The 21,625-nt window shown below is 34.4% G+C and overlaps 1 protein-coding gene across 3 annotated transcripts in view; it reads right to left on the reverse strand.

The window, feature by feature from the left end:
• Nucleotides 1-21,625, reverse strand: part of SGCZ (sarcoglycan zeta) — a 1,037,264-nt gene that overhangs the window by 106,883 nt on the left and 908,756 nt on the right. For all 3 annotated transcript variants that reach the window (XM_032413510.1, XM_032413511.1, XM_032413512.1), the window contains exon 4: nt 12,051-12,138. In XM_032413510.1, coding sequence (XP_032269401.1) covers nt 12,051-12,138 — 88 coding nt within the window. The remainder of the gene's footprint in view (nt 1-12,050; nt 12,139-21,625) is intronic.

Raw genomic sequence — 21,625 nt, forward strand, 5'->3', positions numbered from 1 at the left:
AAGGGGTCTCTCAAAAACCTCTCCTATACACTCTGCACCCAGCTGGCCATCTCTGTTTCCAGGAAACCCAAACCAAGACACATGTTAAAAATATACTTTCATCCTCTATGGGCTCCCTGCTCAGCAGGAAGCCTGCTTCTCCCTCTTCTACTCCCCTGCTGTGTTCCTGCTCTCGCTATTTCTCTCTCTGTCAAATAAATAAAATCTTTAAAAAAAAAATTACTTTCATCCTCTAGACACACTGCACTTGTTCCCATTCATCCATATATTTCTAATTTACATCACCAAGAATGTCTTTAGTATTATTGTGCCACTCTGAGCTCAAACTTTTAAGGTGACTCTTCATCACAAATAATATCCCAAGATTTTGTACTTACATTGAAAAGGATACAATACGAACCTGGCTAACTTGTCAAGTTTACACCTAGTTCTTCCATATGCAAACAATTTTTCCTGACAAAGTAGATCATTAATTGTTACTTTAATACATTCACAAATAGATATGCCAGGGGATGGAAATACCAAAGACAAAATAGAATCAATGGTAATACTTCAGTAAGTTCTAGTATTCTTGTCAACAGATAAGATAGCACTAGGGACTGTGCAGAGGAAATATCTCCAGCTCCAAAGGCTAGAGAGATGCAGGAACAGAGTTGGAAAAGTATTTAAACTTTCTAATTGTGCCTTCCATGGCTTTGTGCCAAACCTCAGGGTCAATGCATAGTATATGTTATGTAGCTTTGTGCTTCTTGAAATACAATTATTTGCAAAAGCTAAGTTACAGTAAAATGATACTTATTTTGCTTCCTCTGATTATGTTTGCTACACAGAAAGAAAGAAAAAGTATAAATTTAGATCTACTGAGGTTCTGACACAGAAAAGGTCTTATAATGTTACCATGAAAATTACAAAATGACCAGTGGAGGGAAGAGGCATGATATAGAGAGAATGGAAGGAGGCCAAAAAGCCCATTTAAAATCATAGTCATAATTAAGTTATTCCTAATGTCACATAATATTCTTTCTTTGAAGCACTTATGAGATTCTTTTTCAAAATGATTTATTCTTGTTACTTATACTGTGACCCTACCAACATTTTCCTCAATCCATTAAATATTCTGCACGTAAGGAAAATCCTTTGGTTTATTTTGAAGAGGTACATTTGGTGTTCATTTTCTATGCTCAGCCAATGACCTCATGAACATCTATTTGACACTAAATCAGCCTTGAAGCATCTCTTTCTTTTATATTCAAAACACATTTTCCTTTGAAACTACTTACTCTTAAGAACCATAAACTTTATTTAGTGGACTATGTTTTTAATTTTCAGTAGTTTCACATTGTTTGCACTCATCTTGTTCCCTTTGTTATCAACATGATTTCAACAAATACCATAGATAATTTCTATTTTCATTGAGCTTTAAGGAGGTTATTCAAAAGCAGGTGGCCTATTTAGTGTTGCATTCAAAGAACAGTTATAGACTATTCAAATGATCAGCTTACTATGGATGAGAAAACACGAACAGGAGCCAATTTTTAAAGGGAAGCTGATCTGTTTCATTAAATTAGAAAAAATAACTCTACAAATATGCAGGATAGCGTTGAAAGGAACTACCTTTAACTACCACCATCTTTTAAAGCTAAAAATTGAGCAGATATATATTATTTGTTAGCCTCTTCAGAGTACCCAGTGGTAAATTTATGTTGAATTAGAGAGCAGTATGGGCTTCAGAGAGACGGCCAAAAAACAGTTGGTTTGTTAGTTTCTTAGGCTTGAAGAAGAAGACAGGAAATGTTAGAGGGGTAGATCTGGAAGTTATCCACATATGTTTGATATGTTAAAGAAGCATATCATACAACTTAAAGAATACAGATGACATAAAAACAGGTAAGACTGATATCATTATCATATATATACTCTCATTATCATATATATATATATCAATATATATCATATATATATCATATATTCAGTTACTTCAATAAAATCAGTAAGTATCTTGGCAGCAAATGACCATTTATTATACATTTTCTGATACCTGAGAAAGAAATGTAGTCAGACATTTACCAAAGACTTAGCAAAACTTTCCTAAAGTAATTTAACAATATCTGTGTGGGCTTGGTAACTTTACAGGCATACCTCATTTTGTTGGGTTTCACTTTATTGCATTTTGCAGGTATTGCTTCTCTACAAATTGAAGAATTGTGGCCACTCCGCTTCAGGAGCAAGTGTATTGGTGCCATTTTTCAAACAGCATTTACTTATTTAGTGTCTCTGTCACATTTTGATAATTCTCACAATATTTCAAACTTTTTCATTATCATTATATCTGTAATGGTAATCTGTGATCAGTGATCTTTGATGTTACTACTGTAATTGTTTTGGGGTGTCACAAGCCATGCCCATTACTATGAAGAACTTAATAAATGCATGTGTTCTAACTGTTCCACTGATGGGCCATTCTTCCATCTTTCTCCCTCTTCTCAAGCCTCTCTATTCCCTGCGGTAGAACAATATTGAAATTAGGCCAATTAATAACCTCCAGTGGCCTCCAAGTGTTACAGAAAAAGTCATATATCTTTCACTTTAAATCAAAAACTGAAATGATTAAGCTTAGTGAGGAAGGCATGTTGAAAGCAGAGAAAGGCTGAAAGCTAGGCCTCTTGCACCAGTTAGCCAAGTTGTGAAGGCAAAAAAAGTTCTTGAAGGAAATTAAAAATGCTATTCCAATGAACACATGAATGATAAGAAAGCAAAACAGCCTCTTGCTGATATGGAGAAAGTTTTAGTGGTCTGGACAGAAGATCAAATCAGTCACGATATTCCCTTAAGACAAAAGCTAATCCAGAATAAGGCCCTAACTCTCCTCAGTTCTATGAAGGCTAAGAAACATGAGGAAGCTGCAGAAGAAAAGTTGGAAGCTAGCAGAGGTTGGTTCACCAGGTTTAAAGAAAGAGGCCATCTCCATTAACACAAAAGTGCAAGGTGGATCAGCAAGTTAACCAGAAGATCTAAGATAATTCATGAAGGTGGCTATATTCAACAACAGATTTTCACTGTAGATGAAAGAGCTTTCTATTGGAAGAAGACACCATCTTGGACTTTCATATCTAGAGGGGAGAATTCAATACCTGTCTTCAAAGCTTCAAAGGAAAGACTGAATCTATCTCTTGTTGGAGGCTGATACAGCTGGTGACTTTAAGTGGATGCCAATGCTCATTTACCATTCTGAAAATCCTAGAGCCCTTAAGAATTATACTAAATCTACTCTGCCTATGTTCTATAAACGGAACAACAAAGCCTGGGTCACGTCTGTTTAACCACATAGTTTACTGAATATTTTAAGCACACTGTTGAGACCTACTGCTTAGAAACAAAGATTTCTTTCAAAATAATACTGCTAATTGACAATGCACATGGTCACCCAAGACCTCTAATGGAGATGTACAATGAGATTCATGTTGTTTTCATGCCTGCTAACACAACATCTATTCTGTACCTGTGGATCAAGGAGTAATTTCAACTTTAAGTCTTATTATTTAAGAAATACATTTCGTAAGGCTATAGCTGCCACACATAGTGATTCTTCTAATGGATCTGGGCACAGTAAATTGAGAACCTTCCAGAAAGTTTTCACCAGTCTAGATGCCACTAAGAGCATTTGTGATTCGTGGGAAGAGGTCCAAATATTAACATTAACAGGAGTTTGGAAGTTGATTCCAACCCTCATGGATGACTTTGAGGGTTTCAAGACTTCAGTGGAAGGAAGTAACTGCAGATGTTGTAGAAACAGCAAGGGAACTAGGATTAGAAGTAGAGCCTGAAGATGTGATCAAACTTGAATGGATGAGGAGTTGCTTCCTATGGATGGTTTCTGGAGATGGAATGTACATCTGGTGAAGAGGCTGTGAAGATTGTTGAAATGACAAAAATGGATTTAGAATATTCCATAAACTGAGTTGATAAAGCAGCAGCAGGGTTTGTGAAGATTGACTCCAATTTTGAAAGAAGCTCTACCGTGGGTAAAATGCTGTCAAACAGCGTCACATGCTACAGAGAAATCCTTCACAAAAGGATGAAACTTCATTGTTGTCTTATTTTAAGAAATTGCCTCCTTAACCTTTAGCAATCAGCACACTGATCAGTCCGCAGCCATCAACATCAAGGCAAAACTTTCCATCAGCAAAAAGATTATGACTTATTGAAAGTTCAGATGGTGGTTAGTATTTTTTAGCAATAACATACTTTTTTTAACTAAAGAATTTTATAAATTAAGGTATGTATACTTTTTTTAGACATGCTATTGCACACTTAATAAACTACAAAATAAACATAACTTTTTTCTGTACTGAGAAACCAGAACATTCGTTTGACTTGCTTTACTGCAGTATTCAACTTATTGTAGTAGTCTGGAAACAAACCTGCAATATTTCTGAGGTATGGCTAAATAGGAAATAGGCTAACTTTTTCAGAGTGGCCATATCGTTTTGCATTCCCAGCAGCAGCATTGTATAAGAGTTTAGTACCTCTACATCCATTCTAACACTTGGTATTGTCTATACCTTTTATTTTAGTAATTGTAATTATTATGGTTTATGACTTCTCGAGCTTTTAATGTGAAAATATATATGATTAATGTCTTAGTATATAATATTGAGGGCTTTATTCTCCACATATATTTACTCACAATTCTCCAATGTGGCTTAGGTTGTTGATAAATTTACTGATTTGTTTAAAAGTGATTCAAAATGCATAAGAAATGAGCCTTTGGATGTGGAGAATAAGGAGATCCAATATTGAGAACTTAGGGAGACAAAATATTCTTTTAGAACCACCTGCCCTATCCACCCTCCCAAAAAACTTACATGACGGGTTATGTAATCTTTATTTTCAGTAATCTTTATAAAATGATAAAGATTGGCAAAAGCAATGTAAGATTAGAAATGAGATTTTTTTTCTAAATGCATGATCTGAGAGTAGATAGTTTCCAAAAGTTATGAGTTATTAACATGCTTTAATTCTTTAAAGGGAAAGGTGTAAAGGAGGATGGAATATTAAAATGCATTAGACTGATGTGTTTGTGAGCATTTAGAAAATAAAGCAGCAGACATGTGATCTCAGAATGGAAGATTTAGAGCAAACCATGTCAAAACTGGATCAATACATGAAGGGAATGTATAGAATTAGATATTCTTAATTTCAGGCAAATATATGACAAAATATCTAAAGATAATATTATGGGAAAAGGTTGCAAGTGGACCCAGAGCTGATTATATACTTTAACCAGAGTATGCTGATTAAGGGATTGATAGCAATCTCAAAGCAGTCTTAAGAGATTTTGGTAATACTGTTTCCTCATTATGAGGAGTATGCTGTCAGGAGTCCAATAAATACTTGGAAACAGAAGAACTGCTCTTCATTTTTCCTTCTTCCTCTACTCAATTTTCTATTCCCACCAGGCTTTCTTTTCCTGATTATGCATTATCTGACTTGTAATTTCTCCAAAACTACACATAATAGACACTTAATCCAAAGTGAGACAAAAGAAAAAAGCTAATGTAGTTAACAGACCTAGACCATCATAGGTAATGGCCCTCCATGGTATATCTCCTCTATTCCATGACCAGGCAATTAGCATTGTTCTATAGTTAAGGGCTTGGCTGAGACCTTATCTAGGGCTCCTGATACTGAAGCAAATGATCTTCTGTGTACATATGAACCCCTAAATTTTATTTAGCTCCCTACCACCAGATGTTTTTTGATAATTAGTCCCATAATCTTACATTTGTGAACAGTATGCTCCATTAACCAAATTTCCAAAGATAAGTTTCTTACTAAGACCAACACAAAACTGCATGTTCAATAAGTCAATTATGTAGGAAACTCAAATGCACCTATATTTCTGAGGTTCTACAAAGGGAGCCTCATTAAATACAAAGGTCGGCCCAGTGTATAAATTAGAGTCATTAATTTCAGATAAGTCATATAGCTATAATGCTAATTAAATATATAAAATATGAAGTCAGAAACCACTATTTCACCATTTTGTTTACTTTACTCTAATTTTAGCCTTCACAAACTCTGTAATATATCATTTTTATTTTATTAAAATCTTAATATTAAAATTTAAACAGTGAGCTATAGTCATAGGATATTTTGAATAACTTTATGTAATCATAGCATTAATAAAATGGTTATTCATCTCTTTACTATTTTTCCTCTGTGTTATACAGTTAGAAATACTTAATGAGCTCTTGCATTAAATTTATTGAAAAAATTTATATTATCTCCTTTAATCATCATATAACAAGATGGACTGGCTTAGGTAAAGCTAAGATTGAGGATTATGTCACTTTTACAAAATGTCTTAATGGAACCACCATTTCTCACTTTATCCTATTACCCCTTATTCCTAAATACTTAAGATCAGATGTATTTTTTGACACCTATAGGCATTATTAGCAAAGATCTTAGTTTGAAACATGTATGTTGCCTGGAAGGGGAGAAATTTCAAAGATGTTTTCGTATCAATCAAAGCATTAATATCCACTGACAATTTTGGTTGATTACCTACCCATGGTGTTGAGAAGTAGAGGCCAACACCCTACAGGGATGGTCTTTAAAACCATAACACAGAGCACTCTTAAGTGGAGCTGGCCTCATAGAACTACAACGATTGATCCCAGACTAGGGCATGGAGTACCTGGAAGGAGAAGGAGGACAGAAGCTAGCAAGGATTGGAAATGACTAGCCAAACCATCTATTTCAGAATTTGGTCTAGGTTCCAGGAAGAAAAATCCTTAGCATCCCTTGATTCTGCATGTCTAACACTACAAATACTTGAGAATTTAATTGAATATTTGAGATAATGCATTTTTCTGTTTTTAAGTTAATAACAAACAGTAACACCTCAAAAGTAATATAATGATTCAGGATGTTCAAACAATTATATGAAATACTCCTGTGAGGGGCGCCTTTGTGGCTCAGTCCTTTAAGCATCCAATTCTTGATTTGGGCTCAGGTCATGATCTCGGGGTTATGACATGGAGCCCGGCATTGAGCTCCCCGCTCAGTGGGGAGTCTGCCCAAGATTCTCTCCACCTCTCCTTCTCTTGCCCCCTACCCCATCTTCAAGCGCTCTCTCTCAAATAAATAAATCTTTTTTAAAAAATGAAATACTCCTATGATAAAACTTTTCAAAACGTGCACACTATTGTCTTTTCTTCAGACAGTGTAATTCTTGTTACATCTGAGTTACACAGATTAAGGGTCCTAATTTTTACGAATGCCAGCCTTCTCCTAATATCACAGTCATCTGCTTTGATGTATTATTTTCTCAAATTGATTAATTAATATTAGTCTAATTAATTAATTAATATTAACAATGAGCTCTGAAACATCAACAATGCATTTGATCATTTAAAATGTGTGTCCCATACTTAACCTAAGTGTTTCGTTGATCTATTCTCCCAGATTTGTACAGACTATTTTACATAAAATATTCATTCTCATTAAGTTGTCCCAGATTATTACAGCATTCTTTAAGTTAAAAAAAATGAGTCAATGACAAAAAACATAAATTTGGTACGTGAGAATAATCTGTAACCTTCTACTTTTTATATGTCCTACACCATCTGCAGTCAATTAAGCGATTCCCAGGTGTTCACAGTAATTGCTTTAACGCAAGATTACATGTCACTTTAGGGGTCATTAAATATTTATTATAAAACCCTCATCTACATTTTTCTCCATTCATTTAGGGATAAAACATGCTGATGTTTAGTTTTGACAAAATTAAAAAAAATGATTTTACATGTTGAATTAAAAATAGTTTTTTTATAAGTCAAAATTTGGTGAAAGAATAAAAACAATGATGCTGATCTAGTTGTGCTTATTTACATTCTTTATTTTAAGTGAAAAATACGTACTTATAATTTGTGGCTAAGATGTCAAAAAATCAAATCAGATATCATTTTGTCAGGACTAGTGAATAGTGGGGAATTTAATGGGTCAGAGGATTCATTAACTAATTTCCTCTCTAAAGGTAAAAACAGATTTTACATTCAGGAAACAACCATGGAGATAATCTAGCATAATACTCATTTCATAGATAAGTAAAACCAAGAGGTTTGACCAATTGTACAGAATTATTTATGTACAGATCAAATAAAAATTACAATAACTAACATATACATGAAGTGGTCCAAGTACTTCACATCTGTTCACTTACTCAATTTTCACATCTACTGTAGGAGATGGACACTCATGTTATCCGCATGGAAGCTTGGAGTATGGAGGATGCCCTGAGTAACCTGGTCACAGTGCTGGGAAGTGACAGATCTGGGATTTAATTGGCTCCAGAATCCATGCTCTTAACTATTAAAATATAATTCCTTTCTAAGACTACTTTCTGACTAAAGTATGATTTCTAGGTGAATACATTCTTCTAGAACATTTTGATATATAAATTACATGATTACACTCATGATATTATTATTAGTGAAAAATCCACCTATTCTTGTGTTTTGAAAATAATTTTCACTGAACTTATGTTCTGATGTCTTTTGGTTTTCTATAACATCTCTTAATAATTAGTCATAATCAAAGTGCCTTTCTAGCAAGAGTGTTTTGTGACAGGCATTGTGAAATCTTTGGATATACAAATTAACTTAAGTATGTGGAACATTAAAAAATGCTCATGGCTTAATTAATCTAATAAACATTATTGTATAATAAATTCTTAATAGTAACATAGTTATTATTAAAATTATGTGATTAAATTATGTGATTAATTTGAGAAATTATGTGATTTTATTCACTGCTTGCATTACTGAAGGTTTATTTTGCCATGATAGGTGACCAGTAAATATTTTTAGAAAAGCTTCTAGACTCAAATTACCTTGTAGTCTATTGCACTGAATAAAATGCTGATGTCTCAAACAATCCTTCGGTGTGTAGTAGCAGACTCAAATGTTTATTTAAGTGTTATGCTGGCTTTCTTTCCCAATATTTTCCTTACACTAATTCTATGGGGCAGCCCGTGTGCTGTGTGTGTGTGTGTGTGTGTGTGCGCGCGCGCGTGTGCCTGCCTGTCTTCGATGTTGGAAATATACTGAGGTGGGCAGAGAGGCATCAACACAGTTAAGAGTCTTAGGGTTTTCAGTTTTTACTAAAGGATATCAATTTTATCATCAGTTCACTTCACTTCTGAACTGAAACGACTCAGCCACAAACTTTAACATTTTGGGTCCTCACTTCATCTGACCAATGACAAGCCCAGGTTCCAGGTGAAAGTATCTATCATAAAGAATATTTAATAGGCAGAGAAGCCTAAATATTTATCCCTGAATTAAGTTGAACTGGTAAACATGTTCCATTTCTTGCTCCCACAGTTATTTTACCTAGTGGCACTTTGTGGTCCCGCTCTGAGCATTCCTTAAAGCACCACGCCATAGTGTTGGCAGGCCAATGCTTCTAACAGGCTACACTGTATCATCCAGTTTTCTTTCTATTAAACAACGTGTACATTTTGTGCAGTGTATGTGAGAAAAAAACCCTGGTTTTCCATAAAAAGCTCCGATGTTTCTCCTTAAACATAGTAGGATCACGTCATTAGTCACATTTCTCTTTACACCTTTACTACCAGGAAGGTAATGTGGCTTAATTAATCATTATACAGGATACAAATAGTTTCCATATGGATAAAGAAGGTACTAATTTTTAATGTAATTTTGTATATATGTACATTTTAATTTTTTATCTCTTTATAAACTTATGATATTTTAAAAATGGTTGTTTCATCATATGGACTTTATTATTAGTGTATACTGACTCAAAATCCTGAGAAAACAAATCAAAGAAAAATATTCTCCTTACAGAATCTTAGTGCCTAGTTGTTCTCATCAAGCATATCTTCTCTTATCATAAATAAAGCAAATTTGATTTTAAGTGTATATAGCTAATTGACAGCTGCTAGAAAAGGCACAGAACCAGTAATGATGCACACCTGCCACTCAATACCCCCCACTCCCTGACTGGCTGTCTTGTAAATCCCCTGGGGCAATGAAGGTAAGTACCTCAGACCTCAGAAGAAACCAAAAAGTCAACTCTGCTGCACAAGTTGTCTCTAATTGTTTTTTATTTTATGTGGTGTTTAATCCTCAAAATGTGAATTATGAAAAGCAAACTAGTACCAAATGTTAATATCATTTTGTTTAATTTCTAGCAAATGACACACTGTCTTATTACCATATAGTAAGACTTATTTAAGGCAGCCATGACTTGCAGGTTTGAAGAAGTAATGAAGAAAGACAGAAAAATGAGAAATTACAGATTGTAATTAAGGTTTCTATATAATTTGGATATGTCACTGATTCTTGATAAACAGAAATGAAAATATCCAAGATGAGTCAATGATTCTGACAATAAAAGTTATCAGTTCCTGGGAGTGAATTTATTCTCCAAAATTTACCGAGCATTAAATAAGGAGAATTATGATGATATATGACACCTTAGATGAAGCATAAGATTGTGAGTCTAAGCAGATTTTAAAAGTAAATAATCAGAACAATGACATTCCAATTATTTAATACCCAATTAGCATTAATGTTCTACTGAGATAATGTTATAGACATGAAATTACGGACCTTCTTATCATGCTTAGCCACAGGACCATATAGCAGCTATTCTGGGTTTCCTAAACATGATCGCTTATGACTGAAATTTAAATGAGGGAGACTACTGAAAAAAAAATATGTAAAACAAAACTAGCTCTGCCCATTAATATTACTGCTTGTTCAACTTTTCAGTTTATCCTCCTTTTACTTTTAGCCTCCAGTACTCAACTGATGATGCCTAGTGACCAACTCTTATGATGTGAACGTTATGTAAAATAAAATTGAATTATTATAAATAAAGTGCAATTATATTTTTTGGAAATACATATATGCTAAAATATAAGTTGCATTTTTGGCTTCATTAAAGCAAATAGCATATCGAAAAGTGTTTCATATACCTACAAAAGAAGTAGACACAATCAAATTCATGTTTATAAATCTCACATTTCAAATGCCATATTCTTGTGTAATTTAAAAAGAACTATTGGAAATATACTTTTATATTAAAGTGCTCATTAATTTTTCATTAAGATAAGGACAACTCATTCCTTGAGATTATAATTTACTACTTATAATATACTTGGAAATATACTTTTATATTAAGGTGCTCATTAAGTTTTCATTAAGATAAGGACAACTCATTCCTTGAGATTATAATTTACTACTTATAATATACTTTTATATACACACATATATTATCAATATTAAGTAATTTCCCCACAAAAAAAGTACAGCATTCTAAAGATATTTTGACAGTTACACACAATCAAATCTTTTTACTACTTTACACAATTACAACTGACTTTTTATTTGCCTGTTTTCTTATAAAAATTGACTCAAATAATAATCCCAGGTAATATGAATCACTAATTTTTTGACAATATGAGAAAACAATATTTTATCATTAACTTATATTTATAACTTCTAAAGCCTATAAATCTTAAAATATAAATAATCTCAACACCATATTTATAAGTAATTGATAAATGTTAAGATTTATTATATTCAACTAATATGTCATTTCTAATTTACATTAGCAGATAATACCTCTCAGGAAATTATTTACCTAAAACAAAGGATACATAGACCACATGATGTTATATCTCATGTGTTTTATTCTGTTTACTATAACTTAACGTACACTAGGGAGGTATTTGTTAGAAAAATGGTGCATTTCATAATTCAAGAGTAATAACAACAAAATACATGTGATTGTCTTATAGTAACACATTGACAAGAGTAAGAACTACCAAATAGAGGAGACTATAATTAGCTTGTGAAAAATCAAATCTTATGCAAGATAGTTGGGCTGAAAAAGGATATCTAGTTTTATATTAGAGAAATAATAAACTTTTGCTTTCCCCAATTTAAACAATCACGAAGCTTCAAGTGGAGTAAGATGGTATGAGCAATCTTTACCCCCAGAGCACTCACCTACTGTCAGCTGTCCAGTTAACTGCCCCATGTGATTTCTTGCATTCACTGTTACATTCCTGTCAGATTGTAAGACCAGTGGACTATCCTGGGAAACATGCAGAAAATAAAGAAATCAAATAAAAAATAGAAATAGAGTCAAACTTAATCTCTAAAACTATACTGCATTTGTTTGGGTATTACCAAAATTCTATTTCTTTGTTTTATATTAAGCATTCATTTTAACATCCCAAATATTGACTGGACAATATGAAAAAAAATACAAGTGTTTCATCATAACTACTTGACAGGATAGGAATGTTTCCACTTTGATAAATGGACATTAACTATTTGGTGCAATAATTTCCAACTCTACCAATTGCTGTACGTCCAAGGTATAGACACTCCTCCCCTCTCCATCTCCCAGTGGAATATAATGGATATGTCACTGATTCTTGATAAACAGAAATGAAAATACCTACCTATGGAGATGTTTTAGACCCTACCCAAATGAGGAAGTTCCTTTTTAAGTTGAATTTGCAACTTTCAGGTCCCAGCTGAAATGTCATCTCATCAAAATTGCCTCCCCTACAAATTCATTCAATCCCCAAACTCCCAGTCTCCATTTATTTTGTTCAGAACACTTATCACAAGGCAAATTTATTTTGCATATATATGTGTTTACTTGGTTTTGTTTGTTTCTGTCACAGAAGGAAATGTCCATGGGACAGGGAACATGACAGTCATGTGTATATAATTATATCCTCACTACTTAGCATACTGCTGGAAAAAAAGCATTTACTAGGTATTTATTGAGTGGGTAAATAAATTTTCATAATAAATGATATTAGCTTGTTTATTTACCTCATGTGGAAATGCCCTGTAAATTATAGAATGGCTTATGTAGGGAGGCACATAAAATATAAGAATATAAGATGTTTGCCTGGAAATTCTCATTTAGAATATCTAACTTTGGTTAGATGTTTACTTTTATCACTAATTTAGCATTTAACAGTGCAATAATTTATTGAAGGATATGGCCTTCAGAACCTGCATATTGAGCTTTTGCCTCCACTGCATTAGACAAGTAATTTACAGCTGCCTAGACTTTCATTTTTATGATCTAAAACATAAGCAAGGTGATCATTTACAAACTGTCCATCCATTCATTCATCAAGTCTTTCTGAGTGCTCACCATGCAGGCTGTAATGTTCTAGAGGTTTGGGACATCTCAGTGATCAAAACAGAACAATACCTGCCCTCATGGAGCTTTTAATCCAGGTAAAAAAATTCTATGAAAATCTCTCCCAATACCATCCTCACAATCTAGGTGGTATGTCACTTCTATGTTAATGTAAATACACAAGTGTTTTTATATATAAGCTATATAAAAACTCTTTCAAGATTAGGATTTGAGATTTGTGACTTGGAGATACATAGAAGGACTTTATAGGCTTTTTCCTAAAGCAGATTTGTACCACATCTGACTAGATACAAAGCACTGAGTAAAGAAGTACACACACACACACACACACACAAACACACCGCGTGCGTGCACGCTTTCTTTTAAAAGTGGGTTTTAGTACTATGGGTTAACTAAGATTTGATTTTTTAAATTAATTTTCCACGTTTTGAAGAATATGTTTATTCTGTAAAGTGAGACTTGGTTGTACAAAAACCACTACAGTTAATTTCATTCTCTGTCTTTCTTACTACAACTCATGTCTTTGTGCCACAAATCAAAAATGTTATCTATACATTTCAAAAAAAAAAAAAATATATATATATAGTGCTTTTCCCATAGCTATTTCTAGGCTGCAGTCATTCATCTTTGAAAATATCTAATGTATTTTAAGTTAATTCCATTTTTCCTTTTGAGCAATGTGTTCGAATTCTGTTTACAGTATAGGTCATGGACTAAGGAAGGACTACATGCAATTATATCCAGTAAAGATACTGCACAAAGTACAGGGTTCTTAAAAGCAGACACAGATTCTATTTTAGGGTGGTAGAATTAATTACACGTGACTCATGCATTTCAAAAGGGGGTTTTGAATCCAATAAAATTAATATGAATGTAAGAAACAGCAAAGCCTATAAAGTAACTTGCAGTTCAAAACACCATAAAAATACATTGGTTGAATTTTAATTCCAATTGTTTTAATATTTTTATAAAATAACATATACAATTAATGTTTAGATTTTTAAAAGTTGATGACAATATATACTTTTATTTGCTTTGCTAGACCTAAATTTCTATGAACTATAGCATAAAAAAGCATAACCATTAACACTGTAATTTCAGGACTATGTAAGTATATTAAAATAATTATTGTCTTACTAAATATTTTAAGATGAGAGACTAGTCCATTATAAAAGGCAATATGAATTTCATCTGGTTTAGTAGACAGACTTGAGTTACAAGTAAGAAATCTAATCATTATATGTCTTTGTTTACATTTTAATCTACTTTTCCCTTACTGTAACCACAGAAATGAGGTTCTTCCCCAGCATTTATCCCTTTTCTTCCCATGAGTCCACTAAATTTCCCCTCAGAATTAAATATTTATATCTAAATTAAAACTTCACTATGATAAAAATAGCAATCTTTTTACTAAAACTCAAAGCATATAGCTATCAGGAGTAATGAACAATTCTGTATGCTGTATTCACGTAAACATTACTATATTATTATGTTATACTGACTTGTTAAAATATAATTAGGTGAGCTGAATGAAAACAAGTAACTATTGGGGTGCCTGACTGGCTCAACCGGAAGAGCATGCAACTCTTGCTCTCGGGGTCGTGAGTTTGAGCCCCACCTTGGGTGCAGAGATTAAATAAACAAACTTAAAGAAAACAAGTAACTATTTTTGTTAAACAGAAGGTAATGCATGTAAGTTAATCATCTTCACTGAAAAATCACACTATGGTTTCTGCATTATATATCAGGACAGTGACATCTCTGGGGCTTAGAACCATGGCTCATGCATGACCTATTATATAACACCCACTCAGTACTAATTCAAATATACAGAGGTGATAAAAAACCTACATAATAAAAATGATAGCAACATCCAAAGAAGATAGAATCCCCAGCAATCTATAAATCTAATACTAAACACATTTTTTAGGTAAAAATTAGTACCAAGAAACTACCTCTTTCCAAAAAAAAAAGATTGACATTTAAGAATGCTTTATATCTCCTTTCTTGTGTTCATCTCTCCAAAGGTCTATGTGTAAGAAAATGATTTCCACTAAGAAATCATTGCTTTCCACTCTCTGCTCTACATTCCCTCCTTACAGTCCTTTGTCTTATATTCCTGTATTCCAGGACTTTGAAGGCTAGTGTCTAATTTCAGATATTAAAAGAAGCATAGCAGTACTCTCTTATAGCTTATTCTTGCTGAGAATATCAAGGGGAGAAACTTATTTGGTAGTATTATCTCATGGAGGAGGAATAAGACATATAAATTCTGTGTGAGGGTAAGTAAGTAGGTGGCATATTATTCTGCACAATATAGTAATATAGGTATCTTTTCTTTTTGGAGAAAAAAATCTTCATCTTTTGATTCAAATATCTGTCCTCCCAAACCAGGAAATCTCCTGGCAAGTATATCCCAGGGTTCTGGAGTTGCCCTGTATCTCGGCTGTAACTCTAGGAAACCTATCTGCCTTCTTACCTACTCTTGAGACAAAGCAGGTGGGAGACTCAGGGAGAAAAGCAATGGTACCATTAAGTGGGCCTGAAAGCCCCTGCTTATGATTCTTTCATGCACACATTCTTTACGCCGAGGGCCTGATTGGAACCTTGCTAATGGTTTTAAGAAAATAATGCAATATGTCCTTCTTATTTCAATGTTTTTGTCAGAGGCAGTGCAAGCGAATGAGGTAAAACAAAAACAAAAACAAAAACATTCCTTTCTTCTCATTTTTATCGTGTCCACCTTTGTTTATCTTACGTATTTACTGATTACCTGTAATGTGTCCAGCTCTTTGCTAGTTACTGGGTAAAAAACAGAAACAAGGGGACAAACTTTCTTTTCTTATGGAGTTCATAACCTACCACATAAAGCTAGACAATTAACCACAAAAATAAAAAAAATAAAAAAAAACAGAGAATGTTACTAGTAGTAAGCTGCTGTAATAGAGACTTTTCTCACGAAGTGTAAGTTATACTGATGAGAGGAGACTGTTTCTGCATACACATAAGTTATACTGATTGTATCCTGTTGTATGTACGTGAGGCACTTCATTCTTTCTTCCACACCTATTAAGTTGTAGAAATAGTAGTCAGAGCAGCTAGCGCCTACTGACGCTTAACTCATGCCAGGCTCTGTTCTGAACACTTTCCATGTATGAGCTCATCTACTCAGTAGCTTAAAATAAAACCACCCATGGCAGTATCAGGAAATAAACTGGTTGCAAGACAGACAGTGCACCCCCTGTTTGAGTTCAAGTAGTGCGTCTGCCAAATACTTCCTGCTTCACTTGGCGAGTCACAACATCTCTGAACCATGATTGCTTTATCTGCAAATAGGGTAATAATACATAATTTGTGGGCTTTTTGTAAGGAATTAATGAGATGATATATACAAAAGGCTTAGATTAGCAGCCAGCCTCTGCTGAAGGTCCTATTAGTGTTTTGCTTTTATTATTTATTCCTCACTGTAATTATAGTATTCTAATAATAGTACTAGCTACTATCATTTCTATTTTACAAATGAATAAACTCCAGCAAAGAACGTATAAGTCACTTGCTCTAAACCAACATGGGTAATAAATGACAGAGCAAATATTTGAACCCAGCAATTTGGATCTAGAATCTCCCTCGTCAACCACTATGAGATACCCACCTCTCTGGTGGTGATTCAGTTCTAGGCTTTCTACAATGTCAGATCAAAATGTGAAAATAAATTTAAAAGTAAGTGAAGAAAGTATAATTTAAAATTAAAAGGACAATCTGAGGGGCGCCTGGGTGGCTCAGTCGTTAAGCGTCTGCCTTCGGCTCAGGTCATGGTCCCAGAGTCCTGGGATCGAGCCCCGCATCGGGCTCCCTGCTCTGCGGGAAGCCTGCTTCTCCCTCTCCCACTCCCCCTGCTTGTGTTCCCTCTCTCGCTGTGTCTCTCTCTGTCAAATAAATAAAATATTTAAAAAATAAATAAATAAAAGGACCATCTGATACATACACTGTCTTAGAATATAAGACGTGACCTCCACACTGCCATCATCCACGTTTCAGTAAGGGTCTGGTTCATTTTGTTTCATTCTGTTTTCTCAGGTTCTAGAGCAAGAGTATATACTCCTGAACTGCCCTCTGCACCCATATTTTAGAATGTATCACTCACCCTACTTGCTATCCTAAAAGAGAACATAATTAATGATCTGTATTGTTTGGTGTAAATGGCATGCATTTGGCATGTCATTGTTTGAATTTATACAGTTCGACCTGAGTTTTACCAGGTGAGGTTTCTTATCCTCACTGACTGAAATTATACAACTTTGCAATAAACTTCCATTACCCCCCAAATTCTCTATCTCCCTTCTCCTCAATATTCAATCAGCTATGTTAGGAGCGTCTCTTAAGTATACGCTTTCCTGTCTTTCCTGTGACCACTCCTGTGACAGACTCACAGCTCACGTCGCAACAACCACCTTTCCTTACATTGATTCTTCATATCCAGTGGTATTTTTCTAAAACATTTTTTAAAATATTGGCATGCTCGAATTAAAACAGAACAAACTAAAGCACTTACTGTTTCCTCATTTCCACCTTGGAAAAAAATTCACGTTCAGAACATACAAGGTACTTTATAATAGGATCCAGTTCTGCTTGTGTAGCTCTATTTCATATCACTTCAGCATGCAAAAATGACCCAGATTTCCCATGTTTCTGAAAATATGCTACTTCTGTGCCTTCTCATCTTCTGTTCCCCATGCCTGAGATTCTTATCTACTTCTCTGGAACTGGCAAAATTATATTTTTCAAGTTCCAGCTCAAAGTTGCATCATTTCTGAAGCATTCCTGCTCTTCCAGCATTAAAATTCACCTCCCACTCTCCAGTTCCTCAATCAGTGTTGATGTCTATCATGGTACTTGTCACGAGATTTTTTTGCTTTGCTTTGTTTTGATCATTCCTTTGTTTATAGCTTCCATTAGACTGGACTGTCCTGAAAGCACGGGTGTTGTCATTTTCCTTTACTCATGCTGCCCCCTTTTGAAAGCAGAGTTTGTGTCATGCTTGGCACCTAGTTCATGGTCAATAAATGCTGCTGAGTGAATGAATTGAACTGAGCATATTTACAACATAATGCACTCAGACTACCTGTGTTTACCTGGATTTGTGTTCAGGCCACAAAGAACTTACTAAGCTTTTGCAACATTTTTTTTCCCCCCAGAGCAAGGTTTCTAAAAAACCATGGAAGTGGAACAAGTCATATCACATTATGATGTGATTTATAGTCATAATATCTCTCTGAACCAGGCAGACTTCATTCCTTTCCCTAAGCGTTTGATCCACTTAAGAAGCTGAAAAACAGGTAATATTTTAATTCTTTGGTTAAGAAAACAATTACTTGAAATTTTATTTCTTTCAGAATGCAAAGCATTTAACTGTTGAAATTTGTATTTTAAAGGTAGAAGAAGTACTGATCATGAAAAGGAATCTATCTACAGATGTTAAAGTGACCTCCTCAAATTCTCAGTGCTCACATTTTAACCTGAATGTGAGGTAGTGAAGGGGAGAGAGCATGTATTCACCAATCAGCTTTTCTGTGTTTCTATTCAACACTTTTATTGAGAATTCTTCATTTTCATTAATTTTTTGCTATAAATTATCAAGTCATGGAGTTCACTACAAGGAATATCTTGTGAGAATGATCTATGACTTCTGATGGTCCTTCTGGCTCCTTCCTGTCTCTTTCAAGCTACATAGTAAACCTAGTAGTCTAGACATACTCCTCCTGAGGGTCTCCTTAGCCCAACTGCTAGCGATGAGTGTGTCTTCAGAATAATGCCACAGGGAGCAGTTCCCTGCACAGAGTTCCATTTACAGGGAATCTTTGGTAATCTGCCACTTCCTGTTATCATTCAAATTGCTCCAACCCAAACTTTACCCATGGATAGGCTTAGAAAATGAATGCTTCTTGAATCAGTATCCTAAAAGCGAAAAGTATTATATTTACCTACGGTAATGAAGATCCAGATCAACGAAAGGCCACTGTTGCTTCAACCAGATGACACTAAATTCCCAGAGATGCCTCTTTTCCTCTCAGGGGACACTCGCTGCCCCAGGAAAATAGTTTCCTCTTTCCATCTCTTTCTTGAGTTGTCACTTTGTCCCTCCGGCTGCCCCTTCAGTCTTTCTTCAGGCTGATCTTGCCCTCATAGTAGTTTTGAGGGTGCCAACCTGTTCATTCTCTGCCTAACCAAGAGCCTGAAAGACATACACCCCACTGATGGGGTAAGGAAATTGGGTGCTGCCTCATAGAATACATAAATTGTGCTCACTTTGATGGGCAGAAAGAAACTTTAGAGTATATGTAAATATCTTTTGCTTAACCAATTCATATGTCCTAAAAATTAATGGAATTAATTATTTTAAATCATTTATTTATATGGAACGAGGAACTATTTAAGTCTTCTAGGAATGGAACTATTCAACGGTGAATGGGTAGGTATTTCAGAACAAGCAGCGTACGAAGCCTCTCCCACTTCTGTAATAAAATGCTACAGGATATGCCACATGTGTATTTGTAGATGAAACAGACTTTATCTTCTATAAATGCAAGAGATGAGGACAAATAGAGAGTTAAGCAAGAAGCTAAGTCTCAATTAAATTATTTTTCTTTTAGCTTGCTTGAAATTGGCACTAGAGAGGGGCACCTGGGTGGCTCAGTCAGTTAAGTGCCGACTCTTGATTTCAGCTCAGGTCATGATCTTGGGGTCGTGGGATCGAGCTCCACATTGGGCTCTGCGCTTGGAGTGGAGTCTGCTTGGGATTCTCTCTCTCTCTCCCTCTGCTCCTCCCCCCACTCATGCTCTCCTTCTCTCTGAAATAAGTAATAAAATCTTAAAAAAAAAAAGATATTGGCACTAGAGAAAGGATAAGAAGTCTGCGGAATCTAAAATTTAAAAATTGCTGCACACTTAACAAAAAATTCACCTTTCTCAGATAAGAGGTATGTAATTTTCCAAGAAATGCCTTTGTGTGCAGGGATAGAGAAGTTAAAAGAAAAAATCAAAATCATTTATTGGATTATTTCCCATAGAAATATCTTCATTGATATTAGTTAAGTTTCTTCTAGTTATAAAGAGCAACAATAACAGAAATAACAACAAATCTTTCTCTTAAAATCTAGTTGGCTGATGAAGCACTTTAAGTATCTGAAATATCAGGATCAACTTTTTAGTTGATTGTGTGTGTGTGTGTGTGTGTGTGTGTGTGTTTGCACGTGGCTGCACATGCATCTATGCTGTTACTGATTTTATGCAGAAACAGATTAGGGAAATCAGAAATATAATGATTATGACAAACATTTTTCCATAGTGACAAAAGACAGTGGAATGACAAAACAGATAATAAGAAAAACAATTGGTTATAAAATTAAATAAGTGTAACAGGGTCATAATACCTATGATGGTTACTTTCATGTGTCAAATTAATGGGGCCCCGGGATACTCAGATATTTGTTTAAACAATATTCTGGGTGTGTCTATCAGGGTGTTTTTAAATGAGATCAAAATTAAAGTTGGTAGATTGAATAAAGCAGGTTGCCCTCCCCAGTGTGGGTTCATCTCATCCATCCATCGAAGACCTGAACAGAACCAAAGGGGTGAGTAAGAGAATTTGTTCTCTCTGCCTGAATGTCTTTGAAGTGGGACATCAGCCTTCTGCTATCTGACTCAAACTCAGACTGGACTTTATACCACCAGCTATTCTGGTTCTAAGGTCTTTGGATTTGGACTAGAAGAATACCATTCGTTCTCCTGGGTCTCTAGCTGGGTCTGACTGCAGATCCTGGGACTTCTCAGCATCCATAACTATGTGGGCCAATTCCTTAAAATAAATATGTAATTATATATAACATATAATTATGTTATATAATACTATCTATATCTTAGAGGGAGAGAGAGAGAAAACCTATATATAAGTTAAAAGTTTCGTGTAGATAATTTTTGTATTTGAGTTAACCCACGAGAACCTAATACATTACCCATATTAATTACTAAAGGAACATGGTAAAAATATGTATATGAATATTAAGCAACAAACCAACCCTACAGATAACATTTATTGTGCTTTTATAATTATCTATGATATTCTATGCTTTGAAGCATTTTGCTAATTATGGTTATACCTTTGCTATATTTGATAAGACAACTGTGCAAATATATATATATGAATAAATCCTCCCTCAATTTGTGTAATCATTACTTTAGAAACTATGGCAATTTTCATCCTTTCTTTGTCAACCAAATAAAAGGGTGGAAAGTATCCCTGGGATTACTTTTTCAAAGGACTACAGCACTTTCAAATTTCTGACATTTTTTTCATGCTAAGATAATATAAAGAATAATCCTTGGTCTCTTAATA

The sequence above is a fragment of the Phoca vitulina genome, unplaced genomic scaffold (genome assembly GCF_004348235.1).
Source record: "Phoca vitulina isolate PV1807 unplaced genomic scaffold, GSC_HSeal_1.0 scaffold15, whole genome shotgun sequence".
In the NCBI taxonomy this organism is placed as follows: domain Eukaryota; kingdom Metazoa; phylum Chordata; class Mammalia; order Carnivora; family Phocidae; genus Phoca; species Phoca vitulina.